This window comes from Lissotriton helveticus, chromosome 2_1 (genome assembly GCF_964261635.1).
Source record: "Lissotriton helveticus chromosome 2_1, aLisHel1.1, whole genome shotgun sequence".
Classification (NCBI taxonomy): domain Eukaryota; kingdom Metazoa; phylum Chordata; class Amphibia; order Caudata; family Salamandridae; genus Lissotriton; species Lissotriton helveticus.
The window spans coordinates 1544680585-1544697175 of record NC_136059.1 but is presented as its reverse complement, the minus strand read 5'-3'; the positions used below and the strand labels follow the sequence as shown (position 1 = coordinate 1544697175).

The 16591-nt window shown below is 48.8% G+C and overlaps 1 protein-coding gene across 1 annotated transcript in view; it reads left to right on the top strand.

Annotated features, from left to right (window-relative positions):
- Positions 1-15691, top strand: part of LOC144818774 (uncharacterized) — a 476510-nt gene extending 460819 nt beyond the window's left edge. The window contains exon 4 of the mRNA XM_078676513.1: positions 13818-15691. Coding sequence (XP_078532639.1) covers positions 13818-14081 — 264 coding nt within the window. The 3' untranslated portion in view covers positions 14082-15691. The remainder of the gene's footprint in view (positions 1-13817) is intronic.
- Positions 15692-16591: the final 900 nt, after the last annotated feature.

Sequence of the window (16591 nt, the reverse complement as noted above, 5' to 3'; positions counted from 1 at the left end):
TCTGTGTGTATTGTGTGTCTTCCATCCTCACACAATCCTGACCAGTGTTACCACTGCCAGAAGTTTTCCAGGCGGACTCTGCAAGACAGGGAACACAAAACTTCATGCCGAGCTGGAGAAGGACAGAATCCATCATGGAGGTGACCATGGAGTCTTCAAACCACCTTCTTCAAACAAACAACACCGACAACTGTGACATACCACCATTCCTGAGTCCAGAAAGAAGAAGGTAACAGGAGATTCGCCGTTGACATCGAAGTCGCCGTCGAAAAGACCTAGACACTCTTCAGCGTCAAGGGAAAAATCATCATCTCGACGTCGAGATTCTCCGCCGCATGCAGGTAAGTCGGCGTCGAGGCCAGCACTTCGGGCTTGAAGGCTGTGGGTCCTGAGAGACCTGAAAAGTCTCCGTCAACGTCGAGGCTTCCGTTGACGTCGAGACACTCTCCGCCACCCTCAAGGGGGTCGGCGTCGGGAGTCACGATGGCAAACATCTCGCCGCAAGTGGGCTTTTCAACGTCGAGAGCATCGTCGAAAGTCCCATCACTCGACGTCAAGATCGACGCTGACACGACGTCATGGAAGATCAACGTCAAGGTCCCCAGCCCGCTGGCGAAGGTCAACGTCGAGGTCCCCAGGCCGACGTCGAAGGTCGACGCCGAGGTCCCCAGGTCGACGTCAAACGCAATCATCGAGACCGCCGTAGAGAGAGAGGGACGGCGTTCCCATAGCAGGTCACCTCGATCGACGCCGATAGTGACGCAGACTTCATCGACGTCGAGGCATTCGACGTCGAGGGAAGAAATTGCAGCGGCTATAGAGGAGACACGGCGGAGTCCATATCCAGGTCCAGATCGTCATCTGGATAGCAGTCATCTCCAGGACTGCATATTGTGCAGATTTCACCGGAGAAATCTCCCAGAGCTGGAGAGAAGGGGGCTTACGGTCTATCACCTTGCTGGCTGCAAGATGGTAGGACAGGTGACTGCAGAAGTCCGGGCTCGGACTACTCCAGCACGTACTCTCCTTCCAGGACCTCTCCTCAGAGAAGCGCTCCTGCTACCAAATCTCCCCCCTTGAAGACCAAGATCACCTTCCACGCACCGATCACTGTCCAGGCGTCGTCACTCTTCCGCCAGAAGACCAAGATCACCTTCCAGGCACCGATCATGGTCCAGGTGTCGTCACAGCTCTCATCATGACCGCCCCCATAAGAGAAGACACACGAGATCACCCACATGGTCTTCCTTTACAAGGTACTTGGTCCGGGACTACTCTCCGACCTTCTCTTCAACTCCTCCATCGCGAGTGTCTCCCATTGATGACATCGCGACTTTCTCGGATGTCCTGGGTAGGCGTGCGAAAAAATCACTTTGCATACCCCAGCATTTCCCACGTCCATCATCTTCGACACCTTACACCATCGTACAGCTCCTAGACCCCTGCTACCTTTGGTGCCAGGATTCTTGGCACCAGCTATGGCCACATTCCTCACAACTGCTACGGTGGGTTCCGTCCCATCCAGGATTTCCAAAAAGTATAAGGCCCCAGCCGAGGATCCCTTGTTTCTCAGAGCTGATCCACCAGCGGATTCCGTCATTGTGGCAGCAGCCATGAGGTCTCATTCAGCGTCTGCGTCATCTTCGGTCCCCCTGGAGAAGGACAGTAAGCAGATGGACTCCTATGGCAGAAAAATTTGCAATACTTCAGCTTCATCCATGAAGATTGCCAGTGCCTCAGCCCTTCTCAGGCGATATGACAGGTCTCTTTGGGACACCCTGGCAAAGTTTACAGAAAAGCTCCCCAAAGAAGACCGCAGGACTTCAGCAAAATGTTGCTAGAAGGTGGGCTAGTAGCCAATCAAGTTATAAGTGCGGCAGCGGACGCTTCAGATCTCGCCGCGCATCGCCACTCCCATGGCGTCTGCTCTCGGCATTCAGCCTGGCTGCGCCTCACCGGCCTCAAGCCTGATGAGCAGAAGAAGATTTTAAACCTTCCTTTTAATGGCTCTTCCTTGTTTGGAGCACATGCCGACGAGGAGATGAGCAAGATGAAGACAGAGCTGGATACTGTCAAGGCTGTTGGTTTGGAAAAACGAAAGGAATTTCGAAAACGCTTTCATCAGGGTGACAAACGTTCCTTCCAGCAGAGGGTTCAAACCCCTCAATGGTCTTCCCAGAGCCAGTAGAGGTCCCAATTACACCAAAAGCGCCCTGCAAGGGGACGAGGGAACAACAAACAGCAACAGTCCACCTCTAAGCAGCCTCCCAAGCAGTAAGGCACTGCTTCCTCCGCACCCGTTCGCCACTCCGGTAGGAGGGAGTATCGTTTTTCACCTGAAAGAGTGGGAAACCATAACAAGAGACAAATGGGTGCTGAATATTGTGCAGCATGGTTACTTACTAAGGTTCAAGTCTCCCCCTCCGCAAGTGCCCCCGCAATTGAAGCACCTTCCTCAACTTCAAAATCGGCTGTTACGAGACGAAGTATCCATGCTCCTCTCCAAGAGGGCCATAGAGGAGGTCCCATCTCTCCAACAAGGGGGTATACTCTCAGTACTTCCTAGTCCAAAAACGAGGAGTAGCCAAAGAGTACAGACCTATCCTCAACCTGCGCCTGCTGAACAGGTTTATAAGAAACGAGAAATTCAGAATGCAAGCTCTGCATCAAATCTTTCCGCACCTTCACTAGGGAGACTGGATGTGTGCCATAGACCTGCAGGACGCCTACTTTCACATTCCTGTCTCAGTGAAACTTCGCAAATTTCTCAGGTTGCAGGTCTCTCGCCACCACTACCAGTATTGAGTGCTTCCGTTCGGACTCAAATCCGCCCCACGGACATTCTCCAAGTGCATGGAGGTGGTGGCTGCCTTACTCCGCAGGCGGAGGATCTTCGTCTATCCATACCTAGACGACTGGCTCCTGAAAAGTTCCACACCTGCGCTACTCCAGAGCTATCTCTCATACTGCCTCAACCTGCTGCATTCCTTGGGGTTGCAAGTCAACTACAAGAAGTCGGTCCTCAACCCCACGCAATGGATTCATTATCTGGGCGCCTCCCTGGACTCTGCAAAGGCAAGCGTGTGTCCTTCGGAGGAGAAGTAATCAATGCTTCTCAAATGCCACACCCTTCTCGACACTGGACGTCCCACAGCCAGGCAAGTGTCTTCACTGCTGGGATCAATGGCCTCGTGCATCTACATTGTACCCAATGCGCGCCTTCACATGCGGCCACTACAACAGTCCCTCGAAGATCAATGGTCCCAGAGGTCAGGTCGCTGGGAGGATCGTGTCTCTCTCCACCAAGCTGCCAGGGACTCCATCAGATGGTGGATGAAACGTTCTCACCTTCTACAAGGGGTCCTTTTTCATCAGACGCCTCCAACACAGACAGTGGTCACAGATGCCGCAATGCAAGGCTGGGGGGTTCATATGGACCAGCTTCAGGTACAAGGTCTCTGGTCCGAGACAGAAAGAAGTCATCACATCAACTTCTTGGAGCTACAGGCGGTCCATCTGGCACTCAAGTCCCTGTATCCGTCTCTTTAATCCAGCCACATTCAGATTCCGCCAGACAACACAACAGCAATGTTTTATCTGAAGAGCAAGGAGGCACCAGATCACAAGTCCTGTCTCTGGAAGCCCAATCCATATGGCGGTGGCTGCTGGCCAGGGGCCTCTCAATCGTCGCAGTTCATCTTCCAGGAACCCTGAACGTGCAGGCAGACGGTCCCAGCAGAGACTTTGTAGAAGCGCACGACTGGGCGCTCAACGACGACATCGCTCAGGAGGACTTTCGGCAATAAGGAGTGCCGGACATCGATCTGTTCGCAGACGCGACATCCCCGTGTTCGCGTCCAGATTCCCCCAGCAGGGATCACGGGGGAATGCACTTTTGATCAGCTAGTCGCAGACATTTCTGTACGCTTTTCCTCCGCTCCCTCTGATCCCGGCGGTCATACAGAAGTTCTACAAGACCAACACCAGAATGATCCTGATAGCGCCAGAGTGGCCACGCTAGTGGTGGTACCCGGATCTTCTTCAGCTGTCAGAGGTTCCACACCGGAGGCTGCCCTGCGCCCAGACTTGCTGACCAAGAACGAGGGGAGAGTGTTTCATCCCAACATCTCTTCCCTTCGATTGACTGCATGGCTCCTGAAGTCATCCAGTACGGACATCTAGACCTATCGGCTGACTGTATGGCTATTCTGAAAGAAGCTAAGAGGCCCTCCACCAGAAAGTCTTATGCTTTCAAGTGGAAGAGATTTTACCTTTGGTGTAAGGACAGCGCTCTTGATCCGACTCAAGGTCAGGAGGAAGTGATTCTTCCATATTTACTGCACTTGGCGAGTTCATGCCTGAAGTACCCCTCCATCAGGGTCCACTGAGCTGCTATCACAGCTTACAGAAAGTCTCCTACCCAGACCTCATGCTTCCAAATGCCTGTGGTCAAAAATTTCCTGGAGGGGCTTAAGAAAGTGTTTCCACCAGTGAGGTCCCCCTCTCCTCCCTGGGAGCTTAACATTGTCGTCACCAAGTTGATGGGTGCTCCTTTCGAGCCTATTCATAAGGCATCTTTACAGCATTTGACCTGGAAGGCTGCTTTCTTAGTAGCCATCACTTCGAGCCCGCAGGGTGAGTGAGTTTCAGGCCCTCTGCTGCAAGGAGCCTTACATTGTGTTCCACGCCAATAGAGGGGTGCTGTGAACTCATCCGAGTTTCCTGGCTAAAGTGCTCTCGGATTTCCACATCAATCAGATTATCACACTACCCACATTTTTTCCTCAGCCAACCACTCCCCCGGCGAGATCTTTACATTCTCTAGACCTCCGTAGGGTATTGACGTTTTACCTTGCTAAAACCCTTCCACTTAGGATGTCTGACCGGGTCTTTGTCAACTATGGTTCTACAAATACCGGGCTGGCTGCTTCCAAAAGATCTATTTCTAGATGGATCATCTCCTGTATAGCCTTGTCTTACCAACTAGCCAACAAAGCTTTGCAGGGCAGACCACGAGCACACTCTACTAGAGGGAAAGCTTCTACTGCAGCTCTCCTTCGCAACATTCCTATACCAGAGATTTTGCAAGGCGGCTACATGGCGCTCACTACATACCTTTACACGCCATTACTGCCTCGATTCAGATGCACAGGCCGATGCCCAGGTGGGGCAGGCCTCTTTAAGGAATTTGTTTGCATAACTGCTATTTGAATGTGATGTTACTTCATGTTCTATATGCTCTGTTGTTCGTCCGCGAAAACTTTGAGTATGGGCTTGCTACTCTATTCATAGATTGACTATTGATGAGTATCCCCTGGATGAGAAGGATTACTTATTTACCTATAATCCTAGTTCTCATCCAGGGGTGTACTCATCAAAGTCATAAGCGACTCACCCACCTCCTCTCTTGAAGTTAATGTTTATTGATTGCAGATCTACTCTGGTGTGTATGCACCGTCAAAAATAACTGACCTAACTGCCACCTCTGGTGCATCATGGGACCAAGGGGTCTCCTGCAGGTCTTAACGGCACGGTACCCCTACTCTCTAATGCCTTAAAGGCAAGGTGTCCGTTTTTTCTTTGTTTCTTATACTCTGCTGCAGCCAAATGCCTGCAATTACAAGCTTTCTCTATGGCAGTAAAGCATTGTTTTATGGCAATTACTGCTTCCCCTTTTCCTTATGTGTTTGGAAGGTATAGGTACCACAATGCAAACCTATGTAATTTCAGCATTTTTGACATGTTGGAAACATTCTAGGCTTTATGTATATGTTTTCACATATGCATATATATATGTATATATATGTATTTTTTATATGCTCCGGGATCCTGCACATGGGCGGGGATTATTCATAGATTATGACTTTGATGAGTATACCCCTGGATGAGAACTAGGATTACAGGTAGGTAACTAATCCTGCTCGTCCTGCGGGCCCGTTATGATGCGCAAGATGGCGCCTTGATGCGATGCGATTATTCAGTTGTGATGTGAGAAGATTGCGCTCTTGATACGGCGTTGCGATGAAGATGCGTAGACGCCCTGGCAGCCTTGCGACGACTGTGCTTTAGAGCCGCGACAGGCCCTGCGACACGCTACTCCGGTGATGCGATGGCGACTCTCTCGATAGCTTCACGCTTCTCTGGTGATGCGACAGCAGGCAGCTTTCACAAAGACACGCTTTCTGGGAGATGCGGCGGCGGTACGCTTCTTCGGGGGTGCGGTGATTTCAGCTGCGGCGGCGACACGCTTCCAGCGACACGCAAATGTCTGTAGATAGAAATCCCAGCAAGGAAATTCAGAGGGGAGATGAAGTCTTTTGTCCCTGAGACATCAGCAGGAGGCAAGCATAGTTGAAGCCCTTGGAGAATATTCTGTAGATGATGAAAGTCCTTAAAAAGTTCCTTCTCCTTTTCTTGGCAATGAAGCAACCACTGCAGGCCAACCCAGCAAACAGCACACTGGCAGAGGGGCAGTAAAACTCCTGCAGCTTCCTTGGTTCTTCTCCTTGGCAAAAGGTTTTTTGTTCCAGAAGTGATCTAAAGTTCTTGGGACCAGGTCCCAATATTTATACCCCAAAATCCTTTGTTCTCTGAAGGCAGTGAGGCCACTGCCTAGTCCAAACCAGTTCCTGAGCACTTAGTTTACAGGACTCCTTCCTTCCTTTCATGGTGCAGGGCAGAGACATCAGACGCCCCACAGGAGGTGGAGCCAGCGAAGGGAAGGCACAGCTCTGGAGCACTTTGTTGACAAGATTCCTTCACTCCTTTCACAGTGCAGGGCAGAGACATCAGACAAGCCACAGGAGGTGAAGCCAGCATTGTAGAGGGAAGGCCCAGCCCTATTCAGGTCCCAGGTGCAACTCCTCCCTCCCATCTAGATGCTGATCTCTCTAGTCATCACTGGGCTGCCCCAGCCTGTCTGATGGAATCCCCCAGCCCTGTCACTCACAAACCCAGACAAGGAATACACAACCTAGCAGAGGCGGGCCTGGACAGTTAGGCAAGAAAATACCTACTTTCTAAAAGTGGTATTTTCAAACACAGAATATTAAAACCAACTTTACTAAAAGATGTATTTTATCATTGTGAGTTCAGGCATATTAAATTCGAATTTCTACAATGTTCCCTGAGTCAGTTAGGATTATAAGAATGTAATAATCTAACTGCCCTTTCTAGCCTATGGAGAACAGGTAGCCTTGCAATAGTGAAAAACGAAAATGGCTGTAATTCACTATTAGGACATGCTACACACTCCAGAACATGTCTTACCTTATACTTACAATGCACTCTTTCCTTGGGTCTACCATAGGGGTGTCTAATATGAAGCAAATGGAAGGTTTAGGGACTGGCAAGTGGGTGCACTTGCCAAGTCGACATGGCAGTCACAGACTGCACACAGGCCTTGCAATAGCAGGCCTGAGACACACTTTACAAGCTGATTCTGTGGGTGGCACAACCAGTGCTGCAAGCCCACCAGCAGCATTTGATTTACAAGCCCTGGGCACACATGGTGCACTGTACTAGGGGCTGACAAGTAAATCAAATAACCCAATCCTGGAATCACCAATTAGTACATTAATTTAACATAGGGAGCACTTGCACTGTGGCACTGAATAGCAGTGGCACAGTGCCCAAACCATATAACCAGCAAAAACATATCAAAATAGAGGAGGCAATCAGTAAAAAATGGAAGGGAGATTCACGCCAATGATTCCAGGTCTAACACTCCCCATGCCATTCTAGTTTGAACCCAGTCATATGCAAATCAGTCTTGACCCTGTGCCCAATGGGAACAGTCCAACCTGAACTGCCAGGCCAGGTCCTCCCTGGACTAGAAACAAGCATCCAAGGATCGGTTTCAGTGTTTTTACCCCTCATCAGCAAGGCTAGTATGACTCCAGTGGCTTAGAGAGCACGGGACCCATGTCTGAACAATTGATGGACAGAATGCAGAACAATGTCACACATTCACCCCAGTACAGAGATCTGGGTCTAAATCCATTGATTTTTTGCTTCCCCTGCCATTCCAGTTTGGACCCAGCCATATGCAAATCAGTCTTGACCCTGCACCAATGGCCAGGTCTAAACTTGGGTTGGCATGGTGAGCAAAAGAAGGATGGATTTAACCCAGATATCGTGACTGGAGGTGAATGTTTTGAGTTGTTCCTCATTCCGTCCATCAATTGTCTCATTTACTTTCTCGCCCTAGGTGCGCCAGGTATGCCCAGACGTGGGTCCCGGGCCAACTGTGCCACTGGATTCAAGCTATCCTGGCTGATGAGGGATGAAACCCTGAAACCGGTCCTAGGATGCTTGTTTCCGGTCCAGGGAGGACCTGGCTTGGCAGTTAGGGCTGGACTGTTTCTATTGGGCACAGGGTCAAGACTAATTTGCACATGGCCAGGTCTAAACCGTAGTGGATTTGCGAGCAAAAGAATGATGGATTTAACCCGGATTGCTTGACTGGGGGTGAATGTTTTGATTTGTTCTGCATTCCGTCCATCAAGTGTGTATCTTTTGCTTTCTCGCCCTAAGTGCACCGGGTATGCCCAGACGTAGGTCCCGGGCTCACTGTGCCACTGGAATTAACTCATCCTGGCTGATTAGGGATAAAACCCTGAAACCCATCCTAGGATGCTTCTTTCCGGTCCAGGGAGGACCTGGCTTCCCAGTTTAGGCTGGACGGTTCCCATGCGGCACAGGGTCAAGACTGATTTGCATATGACCAGGTCTAAACTGGGGTGGCATGGTGAGCAAAAGAATGATGAATTTAACCCAGATCTCTTGACTGGGGGTGAATGTTTTGATTTGTTCTGCATTCCGTCGATCAATTGTGTCTTTTACTTTCTCACCCTAAGTGCACCGGGTATGCCCAGACATGGGTCTCGGTCTCACTGTGCCACTGGATTCAAGCTATCCTGGCTAATGAGGGGTGAAACCCCGTAACCGTATACTTAGGACGCCACATGGAACGACAGCCTCACAGACTGCAAAGACGGTGCTGGAACGTGGAGAATCTGACAGAAAACTGTAGTGTTTCTCATTCCGACGCATGGCAGATGAAACATATTTCAGGTCTGTGGAGGTCATGTTTTGCTCAAGTAATCACCTCACGAAGCGTGGGAACGGCGCCAGCTGAGCTTCAATTAGGCTCTGTGGAGTTCATAACTTGTTTGGAAGGTTGCCTCGAGAGACTGTTTGGAATTGTTGAACTGCACAGTTTAATGGAATTCATGTTTTTTAAGCTTGAGTGAGGAACATTTGTATGTTATGTGAACTGACTGCACCATTCTATGCAAAGGCTTGTACTTCTATGCAGTGAGGAGGCTACGGGACGAACAGCCCAGTGCTGACCAGGGGATACTGAAAAGAATACCCGAGGACTCCGTGTCAGCATAGACCTCCGTGGCCCTGATCTCCCACCTCACATGACCGCAAGCATCTAATAAGAGGGCACGACTCAGCGACTCACAATTACAACGATGGCGCCAGATGCATTAAGCAGAGAGAATCTGCCCGCCGAATCATCCCGCTGCCGCTCAAAACAAGATTGACGGTCAAGTTGTTGTCTTGACAGCGGTGCCACTGGGGTTTGCCGAGATAGACCGAAAGAATAGGTGTCATCACTGGAGTAGCCGCGAGGGGGATGCGCCGGAGCTCCGCAAGATGGTGGTGATAATTCTGAGGAACCGCGCCGTCCAGTAAAGACCAAGAAAGAGCCCGGAATTACATTGAGGCGCACTTGGAACCAGCAGACTGAGAAGAACGGCGATACAAGCTGCCACGAGAGCTCAACACGGCTGGCTGCCTTTCCTGACTCCACGGTTGGGGATGCAACGATCCTGGGACGAGCACTGGAACTAGACCGGTGAGAAGGGGGGGCGGGGCACGTCCTTGCCACGCGCAAAGGTTATTTAAGACTCTAAAGAATCAAATCCACATAATAACAATATAATACTGGAAACAAGGGGGTCGATTGTGAGTCACTGATCTACAATACATGTCATTACGTTTTTCACAATGCCTGACCCTAAGATGGCGGCCGCCCCGAAGAGGCCCCTGAGAGTCATTGATGTTACCATGCCTAACCTTAACATGGCGCCCGCCCCTGAAGAGGCTTTGGGTCTGTGATTGCTGGCATTAAAGGGAGCCACACCACGGAGTGGTGAGCACATGGCATCCTTAATCAACCTGAATTAACATCAATTAACTCCTAGATGCCTCCAATTCCGAGCGCTGGAGCTCAATGATTTGTAGATCGGTCTCAGCTCTCACTGCTCATCTCACACTCCAACCCAGCAGTCAGGAACATCGGATGCTTTCGATGGAACTATGATGACACCCCCTGGGTGGATCCAAAAACTGTTTTTACCTACCCTGGAGCCCGAGCAACCTTGGCCGATGCCAGGTGGAGCTGACCTGTACAGCTATAGAGGAGTCTGGCCCCTATGGCGTCACCTACACAGCTGGTCATCTGACATTCTTTTCCTCGTCTCCCCGTTTGTGTCTCCTTCCCTCCCCCTCCCCCTCCCTCTGTTGATCCTTTGATTCAAACTGATGTAACTATGTAACCCATAACTCGCTGATTCAACTGCTGTAAATTACAAAACTGTTTATACCTACCATGGAGCCTGAGCAACCTTGGCTGATGCCCTGTGGAACTGTCCTATGAAACTATAGAGGAGTCTGGCCCCTTTGCTGTCACCTACCCAGCCGGTCATCTGACATTGTTTTTCCTCGTCTCACCGTTATGTCTCCTTCTCTCCCCCTTCGATGGAACAATGACGACGCCCCTGGGCGGATACCAAAACTGTTCTTACCTAGCACAGAGCCTGAGCAACCTTGGCCGATGCCCGGTGGATTTGTCCTACACAGCAATAGAGGAGTCTGGCCTCTTGGCCGTCACCTACCCAGCCGGTCAGCTGACATAGTTTTCCTCTTCTCCCCAGTTCGTGTCTCCTTCACTCCCCCAACCTCTGTGATTCTTTGACTCAAACCGTTGTGTTGGACTTGGCCCTTCTGGCAGGTTCACCCCTAAACTTTTTGCCTTGGTAGGTGACTTAGTGTTAGTTGTTTTTGGCTTCTGCGCACTTTCACTGTGTCCCAGTGTAAAGTGTGTGCGCACTCTGAGTGCGTGTTGCGAGATTGGCCTGCCCTCCCATAGGAATGCATGGGGAATGAGTGTGTCCATGTTAGTTCCTGATGTGTGGGGAGTGCAGGGTCGGGTTTGGTATGTGCGGACTCGTGTGATTAAATGTTGCGCGATGATGTGTACGGCATAAATGTGTCTAGTGTGGAAGTGCCACTTCTAGAAGTTGGCATGTCTGTGTAATAAAGGTGAAAGCCTACCCCTCATTTGTGACCCCTTCGTATCACCGCCGCAGCCCAAGAGAGTCCAAAAATGTTGCCGGGCCGCTGCCGTCGCGACCCAGAAGCTAGGCGGTCCTGACTGGTTGTGGCCAGGGCCGCGTGACCAGAGGAAGTGCAGTGAGGAGAAGAGGCCAGAAGTCCCGCCCTCGCAGACGCAGCGCGAGGAGAGGAGAGCGGCTGAAGGTGCAGGCGGGGCTCCGGTGTTGGAAAAGAGCCCGCACTGCCCAAAGAAGAAGCCAGAATCCGGCGTCCCTCCCCCGGGGCTCCCAAGAGCGAGGGAGAGCCCCGGAGTGAAGCTGAGGAGTTCAGAGTGCAGGTCCGGCCCGAGGAGTCCTGCAGACCCGGTGAGTGGGGCCCCTGTGCTACTTTGAGGAGAGGGGGGTGTCAGGGCACATTGCCGGTGCCCGCCCCCCCAGTGGTGCTAGCTTTGTCTTGGGGGCAGTGTCTGTAAGGGTAGAGCGGCCCCGGTTGGCAGTGGGCCGCTCCCCCGTTGCCCCGCATCATTGTTGCCCAAGTCCCCAGAGCGGGCCTCCAATCGCCAGGGTCTCTTTCATTTCCCGAGTCCCCAGAGGGGGGGACTCAAACGACGGACGCATCTTTTCCGAGCCCACGAGAGGCTCCTGGGGCATTGTTGTTGCTCCCACGAGGCTCCCTAATTACGAGGGGGAGAGGGAGCACATCGGGGCATATTGTCGATGCCCGCTCTCACGTGGGGGGCACTCGTTGTGTTTACAGCCCACGAGTACTTAGGGGAATCTTGAGAATTTGGGGGCTGTGAGGCTCCCACGTGTTTGGGGACACTATCGTTTATTCAGAGCCCCAGAAGGAGAGCCAGGAGGCACGCTGGTGTCAGGCTCCGTTCCACACCTGCCCAGCACTTAGTGGGCAGCTGCATCATTTAGGCCCTGCGCAATCTTCTTTGGCTGCCTGCGCAGCCAGCCCAGACATTCTGGACATAGGGCCTGTGAGCCTCTGAGAGGCCAGGTAGGCCTGGGGTCAGAGATGTGATATTTTGGCACAAATGTGATTACCTGCCTAATGTGATCTATGCATGACCTGCATTACCTTTTTGCCTACACCTCTAAATAGTATAGGTTATACTAGTGAGTTCATGGTTCCCTGCGTGATATATGCCTAAGGTGGTTAGGGTTGAGTAGTGTGTACTTACCTTTTACCAGTGGTTTCTGGTTGCGTGCTACATTTGCTATTTGGTGCTACAATTATTCTACGTGCTATTCCTACAAAGTGCTATTTCTACCAAGTGCTAGTTCTACCAAGTGCTTATTCCTGACAGTGGTCCAGGTGGCCCTGTCCCATGTATATAATCCCCTGTAAATTCCGCCCGTGCCAGTGGCACAGTGTAAATTGTGTGTTTATTATCTAATGTGTTTTGTATAGTACAAAGGCTATTTTTATATATAACCTTGTGTGGAGTATTCTTTGTGGTGGGCCTTGGGTGTTGTTGCTGGGTGCGCGCGCAAACGCTTCACACATCGCCTCCGAGATAAGCCTGACAGCTCGTGCCAAGCTACCAAGGGGTGAGCAGGGGTTATCTTTGGCGGGTGACTTCCTTGCCCTGACTAGAGTGGTGGTTTCTGCCTGGCTTTGGCGCAAGCCTTAGCCAACCAGAAATCCCCATTTCTAACAGGTTGTAACTATGTAACCTGTAACTCGCTGATTCAACTGATATAACTATGTATCCTGCTGATCCTCCTGTAAAGCGCTCTGATACCTCCGGGTCTAGCCAGCACTATATAAAACTTTGCAAATAAAATAAAAATAGGATGTTTGTTTCTGGTCCAGGGCCGACCTGGCTTGGCAGTTCAGGCTTGACTGTGCCCATCAGGAACAGGGTCGGTACTGTTTGCATTTGAGGGCGGGGAGAGGACCAAGTGAGCAGAAAAACGAGGATGGATTTAACCCAGATGTTTCATAATTCAGTAAATAATTTCCTGTATATTTAGCAGGTGTCGGTAATGCCGAGCAGGAATCCTGTAGCTCACAGAATCTTTTTCAAGCAGTAGTGACTGCTGGAGCAGCACATCCTTGACGTCCGATTGTGTTGCTTTCATCTAGGATCTTTCTTGTTAAATTACTGCCGTTTAGTCCTTGGTAATTATTTTGACTTCTCCATATATACACGGAGAACAGTTAAGTTTGCCAGCTATCATTGAACCTGGGGCACTGTGCATATTGCTTTTGTGGAATCGTTTGGCCATGGCTGTCTCTCACTTTTTGGCACTCAAATATTTAAAAGTCCCTTGAGAATATTGATTTGAACATACTTGCTGTTCTAGATCCGTTTAGTGCATGCAAGAATAAATCAATTTAGATGTATATTTTCACAGTGGAGCTAAATATCAGGCATTTTACAAACTCTGTGGTACATTGAGGGGTATTTACTTTATATTAACTACGCACATTGATGTGTTTCTTCCTTTTTTTAGGATCTTGAAGATGCCTTTTCCATCACACAGATTCATGAGGCGCTTTCACTGGCTGAAATTGAAGGGGATAGAAAGCTGTTTCTGATTAGCACTCATGTTCCACGGGAAGGTGATGAAATACCCTCAGGTCTGCAAGATGCCAAGGAACTGATTTCAGAGATTTTCAGTTCAGATATGTGTTTGGATGCATATGACTTCGAAGACATGGAACCATCAACCAAACCGGCTAATGCATTTGAAGGGCCTGTGAACGAAGACCAATAGTATTAAAAAATGTATGGGTGTTACTAAGATCAATATGGGTTTTATTTTTGTAAGCTTAGAACCAAATTACAAGCCTTTTCAAAAAGTGTATCTCTAGGGTTTCAATTATAAGTTGTGTATAAATATGGTGGTTATTTATTAAATTGTACTTACAATTTTACTTTGAAACTATTTTTGCATAGATTTGTAGTTAGGAGATGGGTGCGTGGAGTGTGTGTTTTTGAAACCATAATCTTTGAAATTGGATGAGTGGCAGTTCTCAGCTGTAGTTCCATGGATTCATTTCTCAGTTGTTACCTTCAGCTGCTGGTCAATATAGCGTTTTGGGAAAGAAGTGTTTAAGTTAGAAGTATGACCGAGGGCCTCATGTACCACAACATGCATTCCCATTCTATGCTGTAGGATTGTGACGCACCTCAGGTTGGTATTTTTGTACATTTTATGAAGAAACTGATATCTTTCAGTTACATTTATTTCTACCTTTTTTTTGAGGTTTTTGAGTCTATGGAGATGCTCCACTTGTAACTATGCTACAAGCAACCATAACTTACACCAAATATGATTTTGCGCAATCTCATTGCTTTCAGAGCCTATTATGTGTTCGGGGTCAAAACCGTAATGTGGCTGACCTTTCAGCAAAATTATGGGTCAGATGAAGGACGCAACCATTTTCCAGCAAAGTAAGAGTAATGTCTCTACATACTACTGAGACGAAAGCCGGCCTACATTGTTCAATGAGTTCTCTGTTTTAGTGCTGCTCAGCTGTGGTATGTCCGTTTGATTTCTGACAAAGGCAGTAACCATGATGCCAAGGAGCTTTTGTTATCCGAATCAATTTTACAACCTTGACATATGTAGTTCTTATCCACATTATGTAGGCCTTCCTATTGTTCCTACATTTACTGGCGCAAACCTCACTACAAGGAGATTAATTACAGCACATAGGAGCTGCAACAAACAGAGGCATTAAACATTTTTTATGTAATTGAATTGACAAATTCTGGAACACTGTTAGCGAAAGCTCACTTACAAGGTTTGCAGATGACTGTGCTAAAAGGCTGGTATTCCTGCATGGGCCCTGTTCCTGAATGAGTCTAACTCCTGTGTAACTGTAAGGTGATAGGTGACATGATTATAGGGCTGAAGCTCATACTGTCAGTTTTATAGAAAGTTGCTGCTTAGCCGTGGTATGTGAGCTTTCCCGGTTTGTTTGGGTACTGGTTGATGTTATTTTCCAACGTGTGTTTTCTCAGAGGGTCTCTTTTTGGTGAACAAGATCTTCTTCAGGCTCCAGTAAGATTATTGGTAAATTGATGTATATCATTCAGATCAACCCTCATGGGGTTCATAATGGAGATGAATTGCAATACTGCTTTGTTTTTAATGCCCGTCTACTCAAAGCGCTCGGAGGTCCTTCCACTGAAAATAATAAATTACATGTGAATTCATGATGGTCCTACTCTGGGCAAAATTTATGTACTTGGGGGCAAGTAATTTGTTTTTATATATAAGAAGATTTTATGTGGACTGCACTGAACATAAATATCTTGTAACTACATTATTTTTCACCTTAATTCACAGCAATAAAGTAAATATTTGTTGTAACTCCATCCAAATTTAATTTTATCCGGACCTATTTTAAGGCAAATAAAAGCACTTTACTTTGTGGGAAAGATTATCATACTGGAACCTCGTCTTTAGGTCAAATACTATTGAGCTGTCTAGTGGAAAAGTAGCACTGTCTTAGAATGTTATGATATGAGGAACTCCTCAGCTGAATATTAACTGTGAATATTATCAGCTGCCTAGGTCATCAGAAGAGATGTAGCCTTCAGGCTGTCTTTACATTATGTGACAAAACACATTTCATATATTCATACATTTGTGTAAAAAGGTCAAACCGCTATCCTGCTTTGCAACGAAAACAACCAAATGGTGTGTAATTACAGAATCCTATTCAAGTCTTCACTTTCCACTGCATGTGGCAGCTATGCCACACTTGGTGTGCACGTCGAAGTGCGAGGAACAGCGTTTTCACACCTTGAAGTAACCCGAGCATGGGGAGTTAAAGCCAGCGCCTCTGCATGAGTGAGGGACTTAAATGAAGAGCGGTGAACGCATTGCAAAACGTGGGTCTGGGGGCCGGTCGAGCCCCTCCTCTGACATGTAGGGGGCGTATGAGAGGGACATACTTCCACCTCCAGTACTTGGGCTTCTGCCACCAGAGCAGTTTAAACTAGAGCTCTGCATGGGATGGTAGGGTTCGAGTCACCCACATGGAAAGACATGTTTCTCTTCCACTGGATCCTCATCACTAGTCATAAGCATTGAAGAGTCCCACCCATATGCGGTGACTCTGGAGTACGTAATTTATTTTATATATATATATATATATATATATATATTACCTACTGGCAGTCGCCAGTAGGTAGTTATAGTTGGGCCCTATTTTCCATAGGAAATCCGCAACATTCTATTAGGAATAACTTAGTTGCCGGGTGACGAATCGT